The 22,227-nt window shown below is 41.1% G+C and overlaps 2 protein-coding genes across 3 annotated transcripts in view; one reads left to right on the top strand and one right to left on the bottom strand.

Annotated features, from left to right (window-relative positions):
* The first annotated feature begins 61 nt into the window (after positions 1 to 61).
* On the top strand, positions 62 to 19,025 carry pgam5 (PGAM family member 5, serine/threonine protein phosphatase, mitochondrial). The gene is given in 8 exon segments (XM_034171090.1): positions 62 to 529; positions 2,640 to 2,812; positions 2,909 to 3,034; positions 5,822 to 5,910; positions 12,827 to 12,960; positions 18,431 to 18,489; positions 18,492 to 18,518; positions 18,521 to 19,025. Coding segments are annotated over 8 exon segments (876 nt in total). The 5' UTR covers positions 62 to 320; the 3' UTR covers positions 18,580 to 19,025.
* Positions 18,919 to 22,227, bottom strand: part of ankle2 (ankyrin repeat and LEM domain containing 2) — a 52,380-nt gene continuing 49,071 nt past the window's right edge. For both annotated transcript variants that reach the window (XM_034171088.1, XM_034171087.1), the window contains exon 13: positions 18,919 to 20,398. In XM_034171088.1, coding sequence (XP_034026979.1) covers positions 20,194 to 20,398 — 205 coding nt within the window. In that variant the 3' untranslated portion in view covers positions 18,919 to 20,193. The remainder of the gene's footprint in view (positions 20,399 to 22,227) is intronic.

Below are 22,227 nucleotides of genomic sequence, written 5' to 3'. Positions count from 1 at the left end.
GTCCCAATTTGGCATTGACCCGAATGTTAAATGAATTTTGTCCTCGACGGCTACCGTGTGTTTTAAAAAAAAAAGTGCTAACAGCTAGCTCTCTTTTTCTCTTATCGTTTTCTTTTAGCCTTCAGATAAGAACTGCCGCGCAGTAGATGTCGGTGTTGTTACCTCCTTTATTTATGTATAAATTCCGAGTTAACGACTATAATTGAGTAGAAACTTACGTCGTTCATGTACGTCATCGTTCGCTCTCGCACACATTTGACTCAGATAGCGGCAGTTTTTTTTTTTTATTTTGTTTGTTTTTTAATTCGGCGGCTCTCAGCATGTCTTACAGGAAAACCCTCAAACTCCTGTGTGGGTTCGCTGGAGGTTCTGCTCTCTTGGTGTTAGCGGCGGCCGACTCCCGCGGCTACCTGGGCGAACAGCGCGGAGAGTCAGCCGGCCGGTGGTCGAGGTTATCGGTGCTCCGAGCGGCGCAGCCAGCGGCCGCTCACACCGCCACCGCACACACCTGGGACTTCAACTGGGACAAGTATGTGTCTTCACACCACTTAAAACGTGTCCAACCTTTCCCAAAAATGTACGTTTAGTAAGGGACCTCTTTGCTTAGGGACTTTTGTTCTTTGTTGGCTTCTGTCACACGAACAACCTTCGTACCCCAAAGATCTATAAATGTGGGTCAGCTTGTTTGTGTCGTATGAGATTTATTGGTACCTTGCTGGAGCTGTGGTTGGTGTTTGATTAGTGGAGGCGTGTTTGTTACTTTTCATTGCATTACACAGGCGTGTCTAATTTTGTGGTTACTGCGGGTCTGTGTGGACTAGTGTAAAACAAGACTCAAGACTCACCAATCCTGCTGTTTATAAGGAGAGAACACCACCCCCCAGTCCCATCAGGGCCTTTGAACCTTAAGAGAAGCTTGAAATGTTCAATCAACAACTTTATTCATCCCACAAGGGGCAATTTCATTTGAGCAGTCCGTTTAAGAAAAAATAAAATACAATAACAATATATAACAACAATAAAACTAACAAAAAAAAAAAAAAAAAAAAAAAACAGACTTAAGTTAAAATGAATAGCAAGAATAAATAAATAAATAAGAACATGGCAAACCTACAGAGCATTTAAAAGTTGAATTGCCGAAGGTATAAATTACTTTAAAAACCGCTTGGTTCTACACACCGGGGATGCATAACGGCGTCCTAAAGGAAACAGGGAAAACTCTCCTAAAAGAACATGACCTGACATGGACAAAATAATTTCAGCCTTCCGGAGGATCTGTTGATTACAAAAGAGTGTAAGTCTCTTTGTTTCACTCCGATAATCTTTGAACAAATTTTAACAATGTTGTTCAGGCTGTTTTTTTCACTGAGAGGCTGTGAAACCAGCAGATAAAAGAAAAACACAAAAGACTCTCAATAAAAGACTGATAAAAACGACAGGATTGCAGGTCTGACAGAAAAAGAGTTCAGTTTACGGAGAAGATAAATTCTCTGCTGTCCTCGCTTCACAATGGCGTCTGTGTTCACATCAAACTTCAGCGTGTCATAAAAAATAGTCCCCAGATACTTATATGATGTGACAAGTTCCACTTTTTCCATTGTGTATGATACTCTCCTTGGCCACATCCCTGCTTCGTCTGAAGTCAGTGATCATTTCTTTAGTTTTGGACACATTTAAATCCAAAAAGTTATCACACCAACAAATGAAATCTGATAAAACAGCTTTGTGGTCTGATTCTGAACCGTGGAGAAGAGATCATTGAACATTGTACAGTGAATGCACAGTTAGAGCTGTAAGTCATTTGCCTCTCTGTGCACAGCCTCAGTGCAGTTGAAATTAAACCGTCAAGAGCTCCTTGAAGTGTGAGCTTTCATCTTTTAATTTGACAAAACCCAACTCCAACTTGGAAAAATGTAAAAGAGCGAATTGGAAAAGTGCAGTGGAGCAGCCATTCAGGTCACAATTCCAAGTCTGAAACTCAGGCAAGATCCCTATAGATTGAGTTCCTCGATTTGGCATCCAGCAATACTGTGGTGCACGCAGTGAGCAATAAGCAGAATTACCTTCTTGTCAATTTTTACATAATGTTTTATGCAATAAATTTATGTGACTTGAGTTGTTGATCTTGATGTTGCTGTAAGTACGCCAATGGGCAACAAACTTGTGGCAATCTCTCGACAAAGATGGCAGATGAAAATATCGTGAGAAAGCGCTCATTGTCCCGATCCATAGATTTGCTGTGGGCATTTGTGTTTTCCCAAGCAGATGCTGGAATGCATTTAGATTGGAAGTTGAAAATATTGACTTGGAATTATCGACTTCCAGCTTTCAACGGACTGCAGCATGAGACACACCCAATGAGCTGCATCTGTGACCTCTCAAAAGGGGCGTGGCAAGCTGTAGCTCCTTCCGCTTTATGAGGCTGTTTCTTTGAACTGATTTTTAAAATTTTATTTTCTTCTATGAAGTGCACTTATCTGACGAGTAATGTCTGTCTGTATCACGTAGCTGCAAACTTTTAGGACACGTGGTGACCTGTATTTGCGTCATACAAAGGTGGATAATAGGACTCCTTTAACTCATGTTTAAGATTAATTTTGTAAACAAAGTAACTGTAATCTCATCTCTGCCCCACTCAGGAGAGACCCCTCAATGCTGCCCATTGAGAAGAAGAAGGCGAATACAGCTGAAGACCTCAGCTCTGAGCAGGACAATGGAAAACCCAGGGCTACACGCAACATTCTCCTCATCAGACACTCTCAGTATAACCTGAGTGGCAGCACTGACAAGGACAAGATCCTCACACCATTAGGTCTCATAATTCAACAGCTAGTTAAACCCCTGCCAATGAACCAGTTGCTTTGAAGTTGTGACCATTAAATGGACTCTGTTGTGTACGTTCTCTCAGGTCGTGAGCAGGCTGAGTTAACAGGCCAGCGTTTGGCAGCGCTGGGACTGAAGTATGATGTTCTGATCCATTCCAGTATGGCCCGAGCCAAAGAGACAGCACACATCATCAGTAAACACATCCCAGGTCAGTGTTATACTGAATTATTCCCAAATGTTTTTCACTTTCTTTTAAGTCTGACAAATCAGAAATAAACTGAAAAATGACTTCAGGCATTTCAGCCTAAAATTATTTCCCAATGTCCCTAAAATACACAAGTTCACACTACATGTATTTGTAGATGCTCATTTCTGCATGATATATTGTCTCTTGCCACCCGTGCTGGGTTGGGGATGTAGAATTGCATTATGTCTGTGTGCATGTCTATCTTTCACATTATTAATTATTAATTGCTTTATCTAATTTATTCCAAAATTGTTATACTTAATCACACACTATGTTTATTACCTATGAGCTTTTGGGCTATCTATCAGTGAGGATTATTACAACAGAGCCACTTCAACACTATAGATTCTGTACATTATATCATTGTTGAAGACTGTTGATAACCTCTGTCTGATTGCTTCCAAAATACTAAGTTTTGCCACCCTATGAATTTTTGGGTCATGTAGCATTGTGTACAGTCTGTGTGCATGTCCCTCCTTTTCTGCATTATGAGTGTGACTTAAACATGAATGTTTCAGTTACTACTGGCAGGGGGATGCTCTGCCACGAGGTGGCTTGTCAGTGATTAAGAAGTACAGTAGTCTGTTAAAATACTGTATTTTCCAGACAGTAAGACATTATTTATTTAAGTAGTTTCAGAGGTCCTGCAACTTATATACTCAACAAAAATATAAACGCAACACTTTTGGTTTTGCTCCCATTTTGTATGAGATGAACTCAAAGATCTAAAACTTTTTCCACATACACAATATCACCATTTCCTTCAAATATTGTTCACAAACCAGTCTAAATCTGTGATAGTGAGCACTTCTCCTTTGTTGAGATAATCCATCCCACCTCACAGGTGTGCCATATCAAGATGCTGATTAGACACCATGATTAGTGCACAGGTGTGCCTTAGACTGCCCACAATAAAAGGCCACTCTGAAAGGTGCAGTTTTATCACATAGCACAATGCCACAGATGTCGCAAGATTTGAGGGAGCGTGCAGTTGGCATGCTGACAGCAGGAATGTCAACCAGAGCTGTTGCTTGTGTATTGAATGTTCATTTCTCTACCATAAGCCGTCTCCAAAGGCGTTTCAGAGAATTTGGTAGTACATCCAACCATCCTCACAACCGCAGACCACGTGTAACCACACCAGCCCAGGACCTCCACATCCAGCATGTTCACCGCCAAGATCGTCTGAGACCAGCCACTCGGACAGCTGCTGAAACAATCGGTTTGCATAACCAAAGAATTGAGTGGGCAAATGCTCACATTCGCTGGCGTTTGGCACGTTGGAGAGGTGTTCTCTTCACGGATGAATCCCGGTTCACACTGTCCAGGGCAGATGGCAGACAGCGTGTGTGGCGTCGTGTGGGTGAGCGGTTTTCTGATGTCAATGTTGTGGATCGAGTGGCCCATGATGGCGGTGGGGTTATGGTATGGGCAGGCGTCTGTTATGGACGAAGAACACAGGTGCATTTTATTGATGGCATTTTGAATGCACAGAGATACCGTGACAAGATCCGGAGACCCATTGTTGTGCCATACATCCAAGAACATCACCTCATGTTGCAGCAGGATAATGCATGGCCCCATGTTGCAAGGATCTGTACACAATTCGTGGAAGCTGAAAATGTCCCAGTTCTTGCATGGCCGGCATACTCACCGGACATGTCACCGATTGAGCATGTTTGGGATGCTCTGGACAGGCATATACGACAGCGTGTACCACTTCCTGCCAATGTCCAGCAACTTTGCACAGCCATTGAAGAGGAGTGGACCAACATTCCACAGGCCACAATTGATAACCTGATCAACTCTATGCGAAGGAGATGTGTTGCGCTGCATGAGGCAAATGGTGGTCACACCAGATACTGATTGGTATCCCCCCCCAATAAAACAAAACTGCACCTTTCAGAGTGGCCTTTTATTGTGGACAGTCTAAGGCACACCTGTGCACTAACCATGGTGTCTAATCAGCATCTTGATATGGCACACCTGTGAGGTGGGATGGATTATCTCAGCAAAGGAGAAGTGCTCACTATCACAGATTTAGACTGGTTTGTGAACAATATTTGAGGGAAATGGTGATATTATGTATGTGGAAAAAGTTTTAGATCTTTGAGTTAATCTCATACAAAATGGGAGCAAAACCAAAAGTGTTACGTTTATATTTTTGTTGAGTGTATGAAAAAATACTGCATTATCATATGACAAAATGATCGCTCCTGTTCTGCGTGCCGGACTCACACACACATGCTGTGTAGCGCCCACTAACATTTTTCCAGTTTCATGATTAATCCGGGTAACAGCGTACTGAATAAACTGTCCCTGCGTGTCTCCACATAATTTTCAGTCCTTCATGTGTTCATGTTGTCTAATGTGACATCATGGGGAATCCCTGCTCAAAAACCCTTTTTACATGAAATTGCATATTTAAATGGGTGTGGCCAGGGAGGAGTTTGGTTCCACACTCAATTCCACGTTCAGTGGGAATGTGCGTGGATTCATGCCTACGCAGACTTTCATACATCTGAATATTTTTGTGCTTACGCCAGATTCAGGGTTTTGGTGTATGCCAACTTTTAGTAGAAAGTCCACGCAAGTCTTTGTACATGAGGCCCCAGGTGGGAAGTAAACCCAAGAACTTGCTGTGAGGCAACACTGCTAACCACTAAGCCATCGTGCTTGCCCATTATCACACATGCAGTTTATTTATTTTTTTGTTATTTTCCTTCCCCGTCTCTGGTGATTATTTAGGAGTGGAGCTGGTGAGCTGTGATTTGCTGAGAGAAGGAGCGCCCATCGAGCCGGTGCCACCTGTCTCTCACTGGAAACCCGAAGCTGTGGTGAGAGAATTTCCATCCACTGTCCAATATCACTCTTTAAACCTGGCTTTCTGTTTTAGCATATCATAATTATGGATCTTTGTGTTCGTCACATGTCCGTGGAATGTCCCGTCAACATGTTTGTGTTCACACCTGAATGCTTTAGCCCCGTGCAGTCAGTACATGAGTGCAACGCCACCGACCGAAGAAGAGTTCACTTCCAAAACATTTAAAGCAAACATTCCCATAGTCAAAGGACATCTTTGTGTGTCATCTTTTCAGTTGGGACAAAAATTAAATTGACTGTTGTGAGCTAACCAGTTATAGTATTATTGTACAAACTAATGTGAAAGCACTCAGTCAGCTGCTTCTTTTTGTTGCTGCTGCACAGGAGAAATGTCATTAGAAGTGTCTCGTAGCATGAGAGGATCCCTATGGAGGTATACTTACACGATTACTTCACTACATGTAAATAAACTTATTAAATGTGAGCTCATACAGTTAGCTGCTTACCTTAGCTTCAAAACAGTATACTGGTACTGAAGCATTACAAGTTGATCGCCAATGAAGCGCTGTGCTTTACAGAACGAAGCTCTCTAAATATTCTACAGATTACTGTAGTTTTTGTCCCGTGTGAAAAGATGACCCCTAAAAATCCAAAAGGAGAGTTTGAATTGAAAAAATTATGGGGTTTTCCTTTAAGAAAGGCACAGCCCACTTTGCAATCTAACAATCTTCTGCGGCCCAGCCAAACCTTTCATCACAATTTAACTTTTATTACTTGTGATTAAATTTTTTAAATAATCATATTTTGGGGTAATTTTAAACATGATTTTAAAACATTGAAAATCAAACATGTTTTTATACATTGCTTCACAGCGCAACAGGGGGTTGCCACCCAGACTTTGAAAATCACTACCTTAAAGGAATCTGGATTACACTGAACTCATTAATTGGACGTTTATTCCATTTTTAAATATGAAAATCAGTTTTTCCAAAAAATACGAAGGGACAGTCAATCACATTATGTAACCATTCGTTCAGAGATGAAAACAGTCTAGTGGAGTGTGCATCTTACCCTCCCCGGTCTTCAGAAAGGAGCTAATGTTGCACTCAAGTTTGAAGAGCTCTGCTATTTAGATCTCTGTCTAGCAAATTTTACACCCACCAAAAGTCCAGGGTTCTCATTTATCAACCGTTTGTGTGCACAGATTTGTACTTAATCTGTGTGTATGAACATTTTTTTAACCTTTCTTTAACCAGGAGTAATCCTATTGATATTAAGAATCTCTTTTGCAAGGGAGTCCTGGCCAAGAGAGCTACACAAAGTGTGAAATGTACCAACTTGTACTTAGACTTAGGACTGTGTGTAAATGTACACACAGCTCTGATCATGCATAAACCCATCCAGTGATAAAACAGGGAAAGTGCAACCAGAAAGTATTGCTGCAGTCACAGCATACAACCAGTGGTGGGCATAATTCAGCTAATCCAGTATCAGATAATTATTGAAGCTAATGTTTTTGCTATCGGATTAGCTTTTCAGATAAGTTTTAAAACCATCATCGGACCAATAATCTTCCGATAGCTTTCAGTCCGATAACATTTTCTTTGCTGGTAAAGTTTAATGGTTGTAAACCCTAAAATCAAACATTTTAGTCCGTTTATGGTGTTTATAGCCACTGAGCAGACTGGCTACCTGTCGTTTGCTGATGACGTCATCATTAAGCACAAAATAAGATTGTTCCGGGTGACACAGGGAGCATTGTGGGTAGTGTATTTCAGGTTCACTTTGGGCGTTACAGTGACTTGTCCACTCAACATATAAACAAAACTAATTTTAACATTATTTTATTTTATTTCTTTGTGGCTGTAATTTAATCGCCAAGACTTGGTGGGGGAGAGGAGCTCTCATGGCGCAGCTCGGTGAACAGAGGGAGGGACTTTTCTTCACATTTTGACACTGTTTTGGATTTTAAAAAAGGACGCTTTATGTGGATTATTTATTCAGATGAATCCCACTGAAACAAGAGGTAAGAATTTATATTTACTATGTCTATTTTTACTCCGCCAATCAATGCTTTAACCCCTTAACGCCTATTGTCGCATATATGCTACAATATGTGACTCAAATATGCAACATACCAAATTGACCAGTATGCCCGTTGTCGCAAATTTGCAACATACATTATTATTATTATACATTATAACATAAATTATTACCAAAATACCAAAATTACTATTTATTTTTTGTGCAAAAGTGCAATTAATAATCTCAACATTATTTACCATCTACTTAAAGGCAAAAACACGCACAAAACATTTTTTATATACAGCTATATAAATTCAGGCGTTAAGGCGTTTTGACCGTTGGGGTTTTACATAATTGTTGTATGGCCTTGCCTTACAATATAAAGCGCCTTGGGGCAACTGTTTGTTGGGATTTGGTGCTATATAAAAAAAAAAATTGATTGATTGATTGAAGGGGTTAAAGGATGTATTTCGGTTGTTTAAGCCGCAGGGTTGAAAGCGTGTGAAAACAGCGGCAGCTTTTAGTTCGTAAATGACGGTGTATCTAATACCGAGATAAACTGTGACTTCTAATACTGTGTTTTACTGCTTTGGAAAAATAATGACTGTTTGGGGTTTTATTTTTTGTTTGTTCATTTTTTGTGCATTCTTTGTGTTTATGATCCTTGAATTTACCCAGTAGCCCCTGCAGCGCTCAAAGTGAAACTGGTTTATCAGAAGCTGACAGTGTAATCTGATGTGGCCGCGTCCGAATCAGTACTAATAGTTATCGGTTATCTGTAATAAAGATACTTTTTTTTTTTAGCAGTTTATCGGTTTATCGTCATAAAAGATAACTTTTCAGTTATCAAATTATCATTTCTCTACATTGATTGAGGACCCACTGGTTCAGATTTAGAAGCAGCGCATCTACAATTTATTCATCAACCTATATCAAAGTCATATAAAGATGTTAGTCATGACTCACTTTTCTGCTGATTAAAGTCACTAAACGGGACTCTTTCCGCGACAGTTGTCCATTGCTTCACAGAGTTTTTATTTGTTTGTCATTAACGTGCCTTTTTTGTGGGGCAGCCAATGACGCGGATCTCTGCCGTGGACTGGAACATTAATATGTCCGGCTTCTCTGGTTCGTAAACTAAAGTTACTGTCCCTCATGAAAATAATAATAATAATATCCTGCGCTCCGTGTGTGTGTTTTGTGGGATTTGCTGCAGCTCTCTGCCAAGTAAAGGTGGAAAGACGGATCATTCCACAATCAATAACTTCAAAGCAAATCGCTGTTTTAGTCAAATGACGCCTCTTTCCAAACGTTGTAAAACAGACAACATACTACAACCGACCAAAACTGTTTTCCCCCAAAATGAGACATCCTCCGTTTCGTCGGGGAGAACATATCTGGGTGTCACAGCCTCAGCACTCCAGGCTGAACACAGCTGCGTTACAGACATGAGTACTGCAGGGGAGATCGGAGCCAAAGTAACATTTTACATTTATATTCCTCTGAAACACTATTTCCTGCAATTTGAGGGCCAAATTTTAAGTAAAGCCATAGTTTTTTTTTTTTTTTTTTTTTTTTTTTTATCTTTGTTACAGCCTTACTTTATAGCCAAAAGAAAGGAGACATCAGGCCAAAACATGGAAGAGTGTAGAAATGCATGTCACTGCACAGGAGCATCAGAACTGCTTACTTATACATAGCAGTTTACTATTGAAAATCCTCACTTTTTTTTTAACTTCAAGATTCATTTCTGATTACATTTTGAATTTTAAAATTACACCACAGAAGGACCTTCGTAAGCCCATAAAACAAAAGCTTTGGGGGGGTCGAAGCCTAAGCAGTCCCCGAACCCCCGGCTTCTTAAGGTGATTTTTTTTCCATCCCATTACACTGAAAAAAAAAAATCCTGCTGAGAAGAAAAAAATATATATATGTGTGTGTGTGTGTGTGTGTGTGTGTGTGTGTGTGTGTGTGTGTGTGTGTGTGTGTGTGTGTGTGTGTGTGTGTGTGTGTGTGTGTGTGTAAGCACACGTGATTCAAATCCATCAGGTTTTTGCAAAAAATAAAAAGGTCCGATACTTTTCTAACAGACCTCATGTGTGTATATATACACTCAACAAAAATATAAACGCAACACTTTTGGTTTTGCTCCCATTTTGTATAAGATGAACTCAAAGATCTAAAACTTTTTCCACATACACAATATCACCATTTCCCTCAAATATTGTTCACAAACCAGTCTAAATCTGTGATAGTGAGCACTTCTCCTTTGCTGAGATAATCCATCCCACCTCACAGGTGTGCCATATCAAGATGCTGATTAGACACCATGATTAGTGCACAGGTGTGCCTTAGACTGCCCACAATAAAAGGCCACTCTGAAAGGTGCAGTTTTATCACACAGCACAATGCCACAGATGTCGCAAGATTTGAGGGAGCGTGCAATTGGCATGCTGACAGCAGGAATGTCAATCAGAGCTGTTGCTCGTGTGTTGAATGTTCATTTCTCTACCATAAGCCGTCTCCAAAGGCGTTTCAGAGAATTTGGCAGTACATCCAACCAGCCTCACAACCGCAGACCACGTGTAACCACACCAGCCCAGGACCTCCACATCCAGCATGTTCACCTCCAAGATCGTCTGAGACCAGCCACTCGGACAGCTGCTGAAACAATCGGTTTGCATAACCAAAGAATTTCTGCACAAACTGTCAGAAACCGTCTCAGGGAAGCTCATCTGCATGCTCGTCGTCCTCATCGGGGTCTCGACCTGACTCCAGTTCGTTGTCGTAACTGACTTGAGTGGGCAAATGCTCACATTCGCTGGCGTTTGGCACGTTGGAGAGGTGTTCTCTTCACGGATGAATCCCGGTTCACACTGTCCAGGGCAGATGGCAGACAGCGTGTGTGGCGTTGTGTGGGTGAGCGGTTTTCTGATGTCAATGTTGTGGATCGAGTGGCCCATGGTGGCGGTGGGGTTATGGTATGGGCAGGCGTCTGTTATGGATGAAGAACACAGGTGCATTTTATTGATGCCATTTTGAATGCACAGAGATACCGTGATGAGATCCTGAGGCCCATTGTTGTGCCATACATCCAAGAACATCACCTCATGTTGCAGCAGGATAATGCACGGCCCCATGTTGCAAGGATCTGTACACAATTCTTGGAAGCTGAAAATGTCCCAGTTCTTGCATGGCCGGCATACTCACCGGACATGTCACCCATTGAGCATGTTTGGGATGCTCTAGACCGGCGTATACGACAGCGTGTACCAGTTCCTGCCATTATCCAGCAATTTTGCACAGCCATTGAAGAGGAGTGCACCAACATTCCACAGGCCACAATTGACAACCTGATCAACTCTATGCAAAGGAGATGTGTTGCACTGCATGAGGCAAATGGTGGTCACACCAGATACTGACTGGTATGCCCCCCCAATAAAACAAAACTGCACCTTTCAGAGTGGCCTTTTATTGTGGGCAGTCTAAGGCACACCTGTGCACTAATCATGGTGTCTACTCAGCATCTTGGTATGGCACACCTGTGAGGTGGGATGGATTATCTCCGCAAAGGAGAAGTGCTCACTATCACAGATTTACACTGGTTTGTGAACAATATTTGAGGGAAATGGTGATATTGTGTATGTGGAAAAAGTTTTAGATCTTTGAGTTCATCTTATACAAAATGGGAGCAAAACCAGAAGTGTTGCGTTTATATTTTTGTTGTGTGTGTGTGTGTGTGTGTGTGTGTGTGTGTGTGTGTGTGTGTATATATATATATATATATATATATATATATATATATATATATATATATATATATATATATATATATATATATATATATATATATATATATATATATATATATATATATATATATATATATATATATATATATATATATATATATATATATATATATATATATACGAGGTCTGTTAGAAAAGTATCGGACCTTTTTATTTTTTGCAAAAACCTGATGGATTTGAATCACGTGTGCTTGCATGAGCAAACCTTGAACCTTCGTGTGCATGCGGGAACTTTTTCACGCCTGTCGATTGCATCATTTTCTGGTAAGCAGCCTTTGTGTGAGGACGTGTAGTGCGCTCGGTGGATTTTCATTGCAAGGAAAAAGACGGAACAACTGGAGCAGCGCTGCATCAAATTTTGCCAGAAATTGGTGCTGTGACCATGCTCTCATGGTGGGCATGTCACAGCATGTCCTGTGAGACTTCAACACGGAGGCGCTTTTGCTCCGCCGTCAGCAGCAGCATGAATTTCACAGCTACTCTTTTCATGGCCAAATCTTCTGTCACAGTGGAATGTACCGAAAAAGTGCTGATGTCCACCTCTTCCGCAATTTCTCGGATAGTCACACGACGGTCCCGCATCACCACAGCTTTCACTTTGGAATGATCTGGTCATTTCAGCATGTTGATGGCCAACCGGAGCATGGCTTGGTCTCCACCATTGTGCAGACGTCTTTAAACCGGATGTACCACTCCTTAATCTGTGTGATGCCCATAGCATTGTCACCGAAAGCCATCTGAATAATCCGAATGGTTTCCACCTGGCTGTCGCCCAGTCGTTCGTCTTTTTCCTTGCAATGAAAATCCGCCGAGCGCACTGCACAAATGATGCAATCGACAGGCGTGAAAACATTCACGCATGCGCACGAAGGTTCAAGGTTTGCTCATGCAAGCACACGTGATCCAAATCCATCAGGTTTTTGCAAAAAATAAAAAGGTCGGATACTTTTCTAACAGACCTCGTATTTATACGTGTGTCTTACATAGAGTTAATGCTTGTCATTGGGTTATTAACCCAATCATATACTGACTGCTCTGAAGACTTCACACTTCATTTGATAAAGTGGCTTTCAAGCTGTCTCTCATCCTCCAGCAGTACCACGAAGATGGAGCTCGCATTGAAGCTGCGTTCCGCCGCTACATCCACCGCGCTGACCCCAAGCAGAAGGAGGACAGCTACGAGATCATCGTGTGTCATGCCAATGTCATCCGTTATTTTGTGTGCAGGTTTGTGTTGCAGTCAAACTGTGCAGTTGCAGCTCAGCTGAGCGGACTTCGCTAGCTTCCTGTTTTGCTAACATTTGTGCTCAAAATTCAGTGTTTCTGATTGAATGTGTGCTTGTCATTTTGCTTTTTATACTGTGCTTCTGGAAAGTATTGACAGCACTGCACTTTCTCCACATTTTTTATGTTACAGCCTCATTCCAAAACGGATGAAATTCACTTTTTTTCCTCTAAATTCTACACACGATACCCCATAATGACAATGTGATTCATTTATTTATTTTGCAAATTTATTAAGAATTAAAAAAAAACTGAAATCACACATACATAAGTATTAACACCCTTTGCTCAATACTTTGTTGATGCACCTTTGGTCGCAATTACAGCCTCAAGTCTTCTTGAATATGATGCCACAAGCTTGGTGCACCTATCTTTGAGCAGTTTTGTCCATTCCTGAGCTGTCCAAAGAAGTGCATCCTCTGCTGTTCCGTTTTTCCTTCAGTCCTGACTAGTCTTCCAGTTCCTGCAGCTGACAAACATCCCCACAGCATGATGCTGCCACCACCATGCTTCACTGTAGGGATGGTGCCTGGTTTCCTCCAAACATGACGCCTGGCATTCACACCAAAGAGTTCAATCTTTGTCTCAGCAGACCAGAGAATTTTGTTTCTCATGGTCTGAGAGTCTTTCAGTTGCCTTTTGTTAAACTCCAGGTGGGCTGCCATGTGCCTTTTACTGAGGAGTGGCTTCCGTCTGGCCACTCTACCATACAGGCCTGATTAGTGGATTGCTGCAGAGATGGTTTTCCTTCTGGAAGGTTCTCTTATTTCCACAGAGGAAAGCTGTTTTTTTAAATAAATTTGCATATATATATATATATATATATATATATATATGTATAACTTTTCAAATTACTACTGTTATGGGGTATTGTGTGTACGATTTTGACAGAAAAAAGTAATCATTTTGGAATAAGGCTGTAACAACAAAATGTGGAAAAAGTGAAGCCCTGTGAATACTTTCTGGATGTGCTTTAGATAATCTGCCTCTGCAAATGCATTTAATGCTCTGGATTTGTTGATTAGTTAGGTGTAGGATCTGTGAAGGATCTGGATCCTTCAGTTGATCCAGCAGGATCTGCCTGCTCAAACTCCAGAGGATCCGACTGGCCTTCCTTCTGCTCAGTGGGGAGGATGGAAGCTTTGTTTTCGTCTTGAAAAGCTGGATGTAGTGTGACATCTAGTGGCAGACATTTTGCTGAATATTTAAAGGGTTTAGTTTAGTTTGACTTGCAATGCAGCCTTCGTATGGAGTGTCTCTTGGGCTCATCTGTGATTTCATGTGATTACTGTGTGTAGAAATGCTCAGTGTTTAGTGTTGTAATGTTGCAGCTGCTATATACAGACTTGATATTCAGCACGTTTGGCACAAATGGACAATGACACTTACCAAGCTAATGCTTATTTCATTATATGAGTGAAGCGACGCAAAGCTCACTCATGGTACAGGGCGTCCTAAACAGGAAGTGCCAAAATTCAAGTCCACAGTAAAACAGGAAATGTTCAAATGTCAAACACTTCCTGGATTGACAGACGAGATCCCATGGAATCTTGCGGGAACTCAGTGGCAAGCTCACACTCAAACAGGAAGTGCGGAATTCTCAGTCGCAGTGAAACAGGAAATGTTGAACACTTCCTGGCATGGGTGGAGCTAGAGTGGAGGCTGGGGTTTCACTGGACTCCCCTGAAATCTGATTGGACACAGATGATTGACATGTCACGGCACCACACGTCTGGTTGAAAGACCTGCATTTTCAAATCAGTGAGTCACATTGACTGCTAGGTTCATCCTGTACAGTAGTTTGTGCTGTGTACCACAAAAAGTTCTAATACACCATAGTAGAAGAAAAATGTTTGCTCCAGAGTTGAACTGAACACGTCGTTTGAACTATGGACTTCTAATCACACCAAACTTATATTGGTGAATAAATGACCGTATTTTATGTCAGAAATGAGGTCCAGGTTGTTAAAAGCAGCGTTTCTCCTTTAATTCAGGTTGTCATGTCTATCTGTTAGCTGTTTAAGAGTGCAAACATGTTTAACAGACAACAGCTGGTTCTGTTGGCTTATTAGTGCAGCAGATAACTGAAACAATCCTTCAAATGGTGATACAAGCATCAAATTCAGCACAAATACAGCTGGAGCAAAATTAATGGAGCCACTTTAAATTTTGACCCCTGTACAAACTGAAACTGACCTTTGTCACCATTCTTATCATTTGTCATTCTTATCACTTATATTTCCATCCCCTGAATTGTCTAAATAAAACTGGCAATAAAACTGATTACGACAACCCCTGGCAAAAATTATGGAATCACCGGCCTCGGAGGATGTTCATTCAGTTGTTTAATTTTGTAGAAAAAAAGCAGATCACAGACATGACATGTTTGGTGCTGTTCCAATGAGATTTATAAAGATGACTGCCTGAAGAGAACATGTAAATTTCCACAGTCATTGATGATATGGGGCTGCATGTCAGGTAAAGGCACTGGGGAGATGGCTGTCATTACATCATCAATAAATGCACAAGTTTACGTTGATATTTTGGACACTTTTCTTATCCCATCAATTGAAAGGATGTTTGGGGATGATGAAATCATTTTTCAAGATGATAATGCATCTTGCCATAGAGCAAAAACTGTGTAAACATTCCTTGCAAAAAGACACATAGGGTCAATGTCATGGCCTGCAAATAGTCCGGATCTTAATCCAATTGAAAATCTTTGGTGGAAGTTGAAGAAAATGGTCCATGACAAGACTCGAACCTGCAAAGCTGATCTGGCAACAGCAATCAGAGAAAGTTGGAGCCAGATTGATGAAGAGTACTGTTTGTCACCCCTTACCAAAAAGTAGTACATGCAAGTATGTTTCAAGTATACTTCCAGTTTACTTTTTATATACTTATCAGTACTATTTTTTGGTAAGGGACTCATTAAGTCCACAGAGACTGCAAGCTGTTATAAAAGCCAGAGGTGGTGCAACAAAATACTAGTGATGTGTTGGAGCATTCTTTTGTTTTTCATGATTCCATAATTTTTTCCTCAAAATTGAGTGATTCCATATTTTTTCCCCTCTGCTTGGTCTAAAAAAGTAACCGTTACTGACTGCCACAATTTTTTTTCCTGATTTCTTAGTGTTTCTTAAAGCCAGAAAGATGCCATTTGAAATGACTTTAGTTTTGTGTCATGGCTGTGATCTGCTTTTTTTTCTACAAAATTAAACAACTGAATGAACATCCTCCGAGGCCGGTGAGTCCATAATTTTTGCCAGGGGTTGTATTTACAGGTTTTATCAATCCAATCCAGTCCATTTTATTTATATAGCACATTTAACAACAAAGACGTTCCAAAGTGCTGCACATAGAATCACGATAGATAAAACCCCAGTAGTCAAGAAATAAATAAAAAATAAGAAAATTAACAATAAAAAATAAAATATGCAAGATAAATAAATAAATACAGCATACAAAAGATAAAACCAATAAAAATCAACCTAAATAAAAACAGAAACAATAAAAGAAGAGGACCACACAACTTCCGCAGTGTTAAAAACCAGAGAATAAAAGTAGGTCTTCAGACGAGACTCAAAACACTCCACTGTGGGGGCTGTTCAGACATGGAGGGGCAGAGCGTTCCAAAGTCTGGGGCCAGCCACAGAGAAAGCCCTGTCCCCCCTGGTTTCAAGTCTCGTCTTAGGCACCACGAGCTGGAAATGGCCCTCAGACCTCGTACCGGAGAGTAAATTTGAAGGAGGTCAGTAATGTATTGAGGGGCCATTCCATTCAAAGCTTTAAAAACAAACAAAATCTTAAAATCAATTCTAAAATTAATAGGAAGCCAGTGCAAACATGCAAGAATTGGGGTTATGTGATCACGCTTCCAGGCCCCTGTTAAAAGTCGCACTGCAGTGTTCTGGACTAACTGCAAACAGGAAAGAGTGATGCTAAAATAAAGTGCGTTACAGTAGTCCAGACGACTTGAAATAAAAGAGTGCACAACTTGTTCATAAAGGTTAAAAGATAAAAATGGTTTTACCTTTGATAAAAGACGGAGATGATAAAAGGACGATTTCAAAACACCATTGATTTATCAAATTTAGTATCGCTGTCTATGGTGACGCCAAGACTGGTGACTTTGGGACGTACAAAGTCCCAAAGTCACCAGTCTTGTTGCAAATCAAGTTTTATAGATTTCCTTTCAGTTTGGGGCAGATAATTTTAGAAATTTTTATTCTTTTTTGTTTTTCTTGTATTTAAAATGGCTTAAACAAATGTGTGAAATTCCAGGTGTTACAATACTTTTGGAGGGCAGAGTATCCTAACCTTATGATGAGTGCAAAATGAGTGTGTTATTACTGTTTTGTTTAAGAATGTTTAATTTTCACTGTTGCTGCACTTTGTGTCAAATCAGTCATATCGTATATCATATTGATATGACAATTCAGTAAGGTATATCTTCTATGATATAGTCCAAATCTAAGGTGGAACTCTACTAGTGTTTACTAAGGTACACCTAAATATCTTAAAAAAAAAAAAAGTAGAGCCACTTAGGTGCCTGGTCTTGAGAACCACGGATGGTCAGTTGAAAAGCTTTTTTTATCCCATGGTAACTCTGCATGGTAACACCCAAGCAGCTCAAGAATATGGACACCCTGTATATAAGTGACATGACAATTTATATGACAATTTGAGATACAATAATTTGGCCATATTGTACAGCCCTACTGTCAACTAGCTGAAAACTTTGAATATTAATTTACATCTACATAAAAAAAAAATGCTTAAAATGGCAGGGGGTTAAGAGGGCTGTAAGTGGGGGGAGTGGGGGTTAGCTGAAAAAAAAAAAAAAAAACAATGCTTCAAAAGGTGGGGAGTATGGGGCTTGAGCCCCTCCAGAAGCTGAACGGCAAAATAAGGAAAATGCTTAAAAAGGCGGGGGGTCTGGGGGAGCAGAGCCCCCCAGAAGCTGAAAGGTTTTAGTCATGCTCATGCTCCCAAGAACAATTTTACTGAAAAAAAAGTCTGAAGGACCTAAAGGACATGGCTAGATGGCGAGGTGCTTTTCCAGACATGTGAGAGGCAAATAAAGAAAAATGCTTAAAAAGGCAGGGGTCTCAAGGGGCAGAGCCCCTCCCCGAAGCTGAAAGGGTTTTTTTCTATGCTAATGCTCAGCTGAAGCGTTTACTCAAAATAAAGCCTGAAGGACCTAAATGACATGGTGAGATGCTGACGAGCTTTGCTCATTCATGTCCGTGACATATGCCTATTACCGTGTACAGAAACATGCAGTGAGTTGTTTTTTTTTTTTGGGAGGGGGGGATTAGATACATGTTTTAGCTCACTGTTGGAAAATGAGTTTGTCCACTGTCGTGGCAGTTGCTCATATTGTCCTTTCATTTGGTTCTCATGTGTCCAGGGCTCTGCAGTTTCCTTCAGAGGGCTGGCTGCGGATGGGTTTGAACAATGGCAGCATCACATGCTCACCATCCGCCCCAGCGGCAGGGTGGCCTCAGAACTCTGGGAGACTCCGGATTCATGCCTCCAGAAAAACTAACACGGACCTGATGACGCAGTGCACCTGCATGACGTAACCAAGATACCCGTCTGCAGGATCCAAGCACACTTTATTCCTCAAGTGTCTGGAAAATGGTATTTGTTATTTGCATCATTTCAGACAGCGGCGGTGTCGTGTCAACTTTTGTGCCACAAAATGCCAGCAGCTGCACTGCAGCTCCTCCTGAATGTAACAGATTTTTTTAACTATGTAAATTTATTTCATCACCTTCATGTTCTTAGATTTTACATAACGCTGAAGCTAATTTATGTATGTTGTATTCTCAAAAAAAAATAAATGCATGAACGTTTTTCTGTTACATGTTTAAAGGGGGACAAAAACCAGAGCTGCCAGTGGTAAAGAGTGAAGTTTTATTGAAAGTAAAGGAGTTCTAGATGTACAGAAATAGAATTAGCCATGAAAGTCGGCTTTAATAAAGCACAGAATGCTGAAAGCACAAGAAGCATGTTTTTAAGTCTTTAGGTGTTTTTGCAAAAGTTCCACATTCATAAACATTGAGACTTCAGTTACACGTTTATCACCTGAGAGCACAATGATGTCAGTACAATCTTCTCAATGAAGCAGTTTGTGCTCGCAAACAGAGTTTTACATTCAGAACACTGTTCTGTCAGAGGAGTGACCATCTGAATGTGAGCACTTGAGTCGCCAATGATTATCTCCGTTTGAACTCTTTCCAAATAGTATGGCTCCAGCAGGTTTCTACACACTCAACTGTTTGACTTGAGGGTTTAAAGCTCTCGTGAGCAGTTTGGATTCTTTTTATGTGGAAGGTGATCTTCTGTACCTTTTGTGTGTTTGAGCTGTTTTGCCCCCGAGTGGGCAGTATGATCATTCACATGGTGGGAAATGCTTACCAAAAAAAGTCAGACCTGAAGGCCGCCACTAGCTGCAGAAAGAAAGTCAGACGAGGAACTGAGAAAATAAGTGAAACATATGCATTTATTAAACAAATTAAAAATTAAACAAATTAAAAATATGGAAGCACTCACTCTGTTATTCCTGTGTTTGTTGCATGTAACCAGCGCAGCGTGAGGTCTCCTTGTGTAGCTACTTGCACGTGTCAACAAGAACTGGTTTACTTCAGAAAATTAAGGCAATTACTGAACTGAAAAAAACGTAGGAAATGGCAGTCTGATTTTAACACTTAATAAAAACATTTGTGCTACTGACCAACATACAAACAAAAACATCTTAAATACTTTTTTTGTTTTTAAGAGAACATTCGGTGAGGCAATCCTTAATAGGGATTCATCACCAGTTTTTGTGATAAACAGCTTTTTTGTTTTTTGTTGCGGTTTTTTTTTTTTTTTTTTTGATCACGTGATTATAAGATGCCCCTTCTTCATATTTCCCACAAACACAGGCATCAATACAGTCCGTCATCGTACAGCACATCAATTACCAAGGGTTTGTTTCTGTTTAAAAGTGGCCACTGTCATAACCTGACATGATAGTTCCTGTTTTGTACCATGCATCAGCAATATGAGTCTTCCAGACACTTGTGCGTATTTCTGGGTTTTCTGAGCTCTGGTGTAGCGCCCCCCTCCCCAGTGCAGCAGACAGGGAGGGATGGGGCTGTAGTGAAGGCAGGAAGGAGAGGGCAGTTAGACCAGTGGCTCCTTCAAGTGCTTGTAGCGGATCAGTTGGATGTAGCTAGCACTGGCAGGGCTGTAACGGCTAGGGCTGAAGTCCAGGGAGGCAGTGGCGGCGGCAGGATACCGGGCGGGACTGAAGCGGCTGCTGGCTGGCGAGCCGGGAGTCTGATGCTGGATCCTGAGATGTGCTTTTACCACAGCAGGGCTCGGCCAACTTGATGACAAAGAAAAAACAGAAAATCATTTGGAAAGTTCCTACATTTATGATAATGGTTTTTAAAGTTAAATTAAAAACCTGTTTTTCCAAATTATTATCCCTACACGAAACATTGCCACTTATTGAATTAAAAACAGACTTAACATATAAATTTAAATCATTATGAAAACCAATCGAAAAGCACTGCATGAACACTGGGCACAGCCAGTGTGATCAGCAGCAAAATCCTAAAAAAGAAATCACTGGTGCACTAAGCAACACAGGCTACGTTTACATACGTTAATATTCGGGATAAGGTCAATCTTCCGGTTTCTGAATCATTAGGAATAACCCGTTTACATGCTTAAGCAGACAGAGTTACTCCTGTATGCATGGTCATTAGTATCATTTGGAATATCCCCATCTAAACAGCGAGGCACATCTTCCACCGGTGCTTGATTTGGTCTGGTGTTCATGCAAATCCTGCTTTGCGTAACGTTTTGGCCACCTTCTTGTAAATGTCGCTATCTCTGTACTTTCTACCGTCAATAAAAGACATTATATTCATGTCTTTCACGATACTAATGAAGTACTCGGTTTCCTCCTCGCTCCAAAAGTGTGGTGCTGTGCTGCCGTGTCTGGATTTCCCCATACTTTTGTTTACCTCTGCTTCTGTGGTGTCCGGTGGGTTGCACGCGCCGCATACAAGTAGTTGCTGTACTCAAAAGACCAAGATTCCTTGCAGATAGGACATGCGCAGAACACAAAATAATGTTCCTTTCTATGGGGATATTCCGATGCGCGTTTATATGACCTGATATTTGGGTTAGAAAAGGAGTAACCCAGAGGTCATTCAGGTTTTTAAAAACCGGAATATGAGCATATTCAGGTTTTTGCGGGTGTTTACATGGCCGTAGCGCAACCGGGTTATTGCTAATATTCCGGTTATGAAAGGGTTATTGGCTGCATGTAAACATAGTCATTGAGACACACACACACACACCACGGAAAACGAGAGCAGCTGAGTGAAATGTTCTAACGGAACCCCCAAAACAACAGGAAGTGACAACAACCAACAATACAGTGATCAAAGAACCCTTCAAGAGCAAAAATTCTGTAGCACACAAAATGCAAACCATTTCAACAGGAAGGCTCTGAACACCATGTTAGAAATATGAAGGACAGAAGTGATGTGCGAGATTAACCTCTACAAGGGTGATGGAGGAAGAAAGCATCTGCTGTTCGCAATCCAAAACACAGTCCGTGAGTAGTTGGGACATTTAGCATTTGTGGAATAGGCCTGTCTCACCTTGATGATTTAGCCACCGTATGCTAACAATCCCGTTTCCACCGAGTGGTCCGGGTCAGAACGGTTAGGTCTGGCTTGGCTTGCGTTTCCACCACCAGCAGTACCTTTTATTGGGAACAGGCAGAGCATTTAGATGCTGACATGCACGTCATCGAGAGCACAAATGCTGTCACGTGGTCTTGCCATTCCACACGGACGCCAAACAGAAATTTAACATTTTATTTTTGCCTTGGTGGATCATGGGATTTATTATCGCGTGCAAAATGTTGACGAGTCGACGGATGCCTGTGGTAAACACTGATGTGTAGAGCCCGACTGATATATCGGCTGGCCGATATTATCGGCCGATATAAGCCCTTTTCAAAGTACTCACTATCAGCTGAAATTTTGCCGGCAGAACGCCGATAATTTCTCATAAACAGAACAGTTACTGAAATAATGTTTGTGTCGGCAATGTAAAATGTCCTTGCACCGTTTATCCAGTAGATGGCGCTCTGACTCCATTCAACTGAGAGATGCTTGCACCCCTGCTTAAATG

This window comes from Thalassophryne amazonica, chromosome 5 (assembly GCF_902500255.1).
Source record: "Thalassophryne amazonica chromosome 5, fThaAma1.1, whole genome shotgun sequence".
Classification (NCBI taxonomy): domain Eukaryota; kingdom Metazoa; phylum Chordata; class Actinopteri; order Batrachoidiformes; family Batrachoididae; genus Thalassophryne; species Thalassophryne amazonica.
The sequence above is the reverse complement of the archived record's forward strand: the minus strand, read 5'-3'. Positions and strand labels throughout refer to the sequence as shown.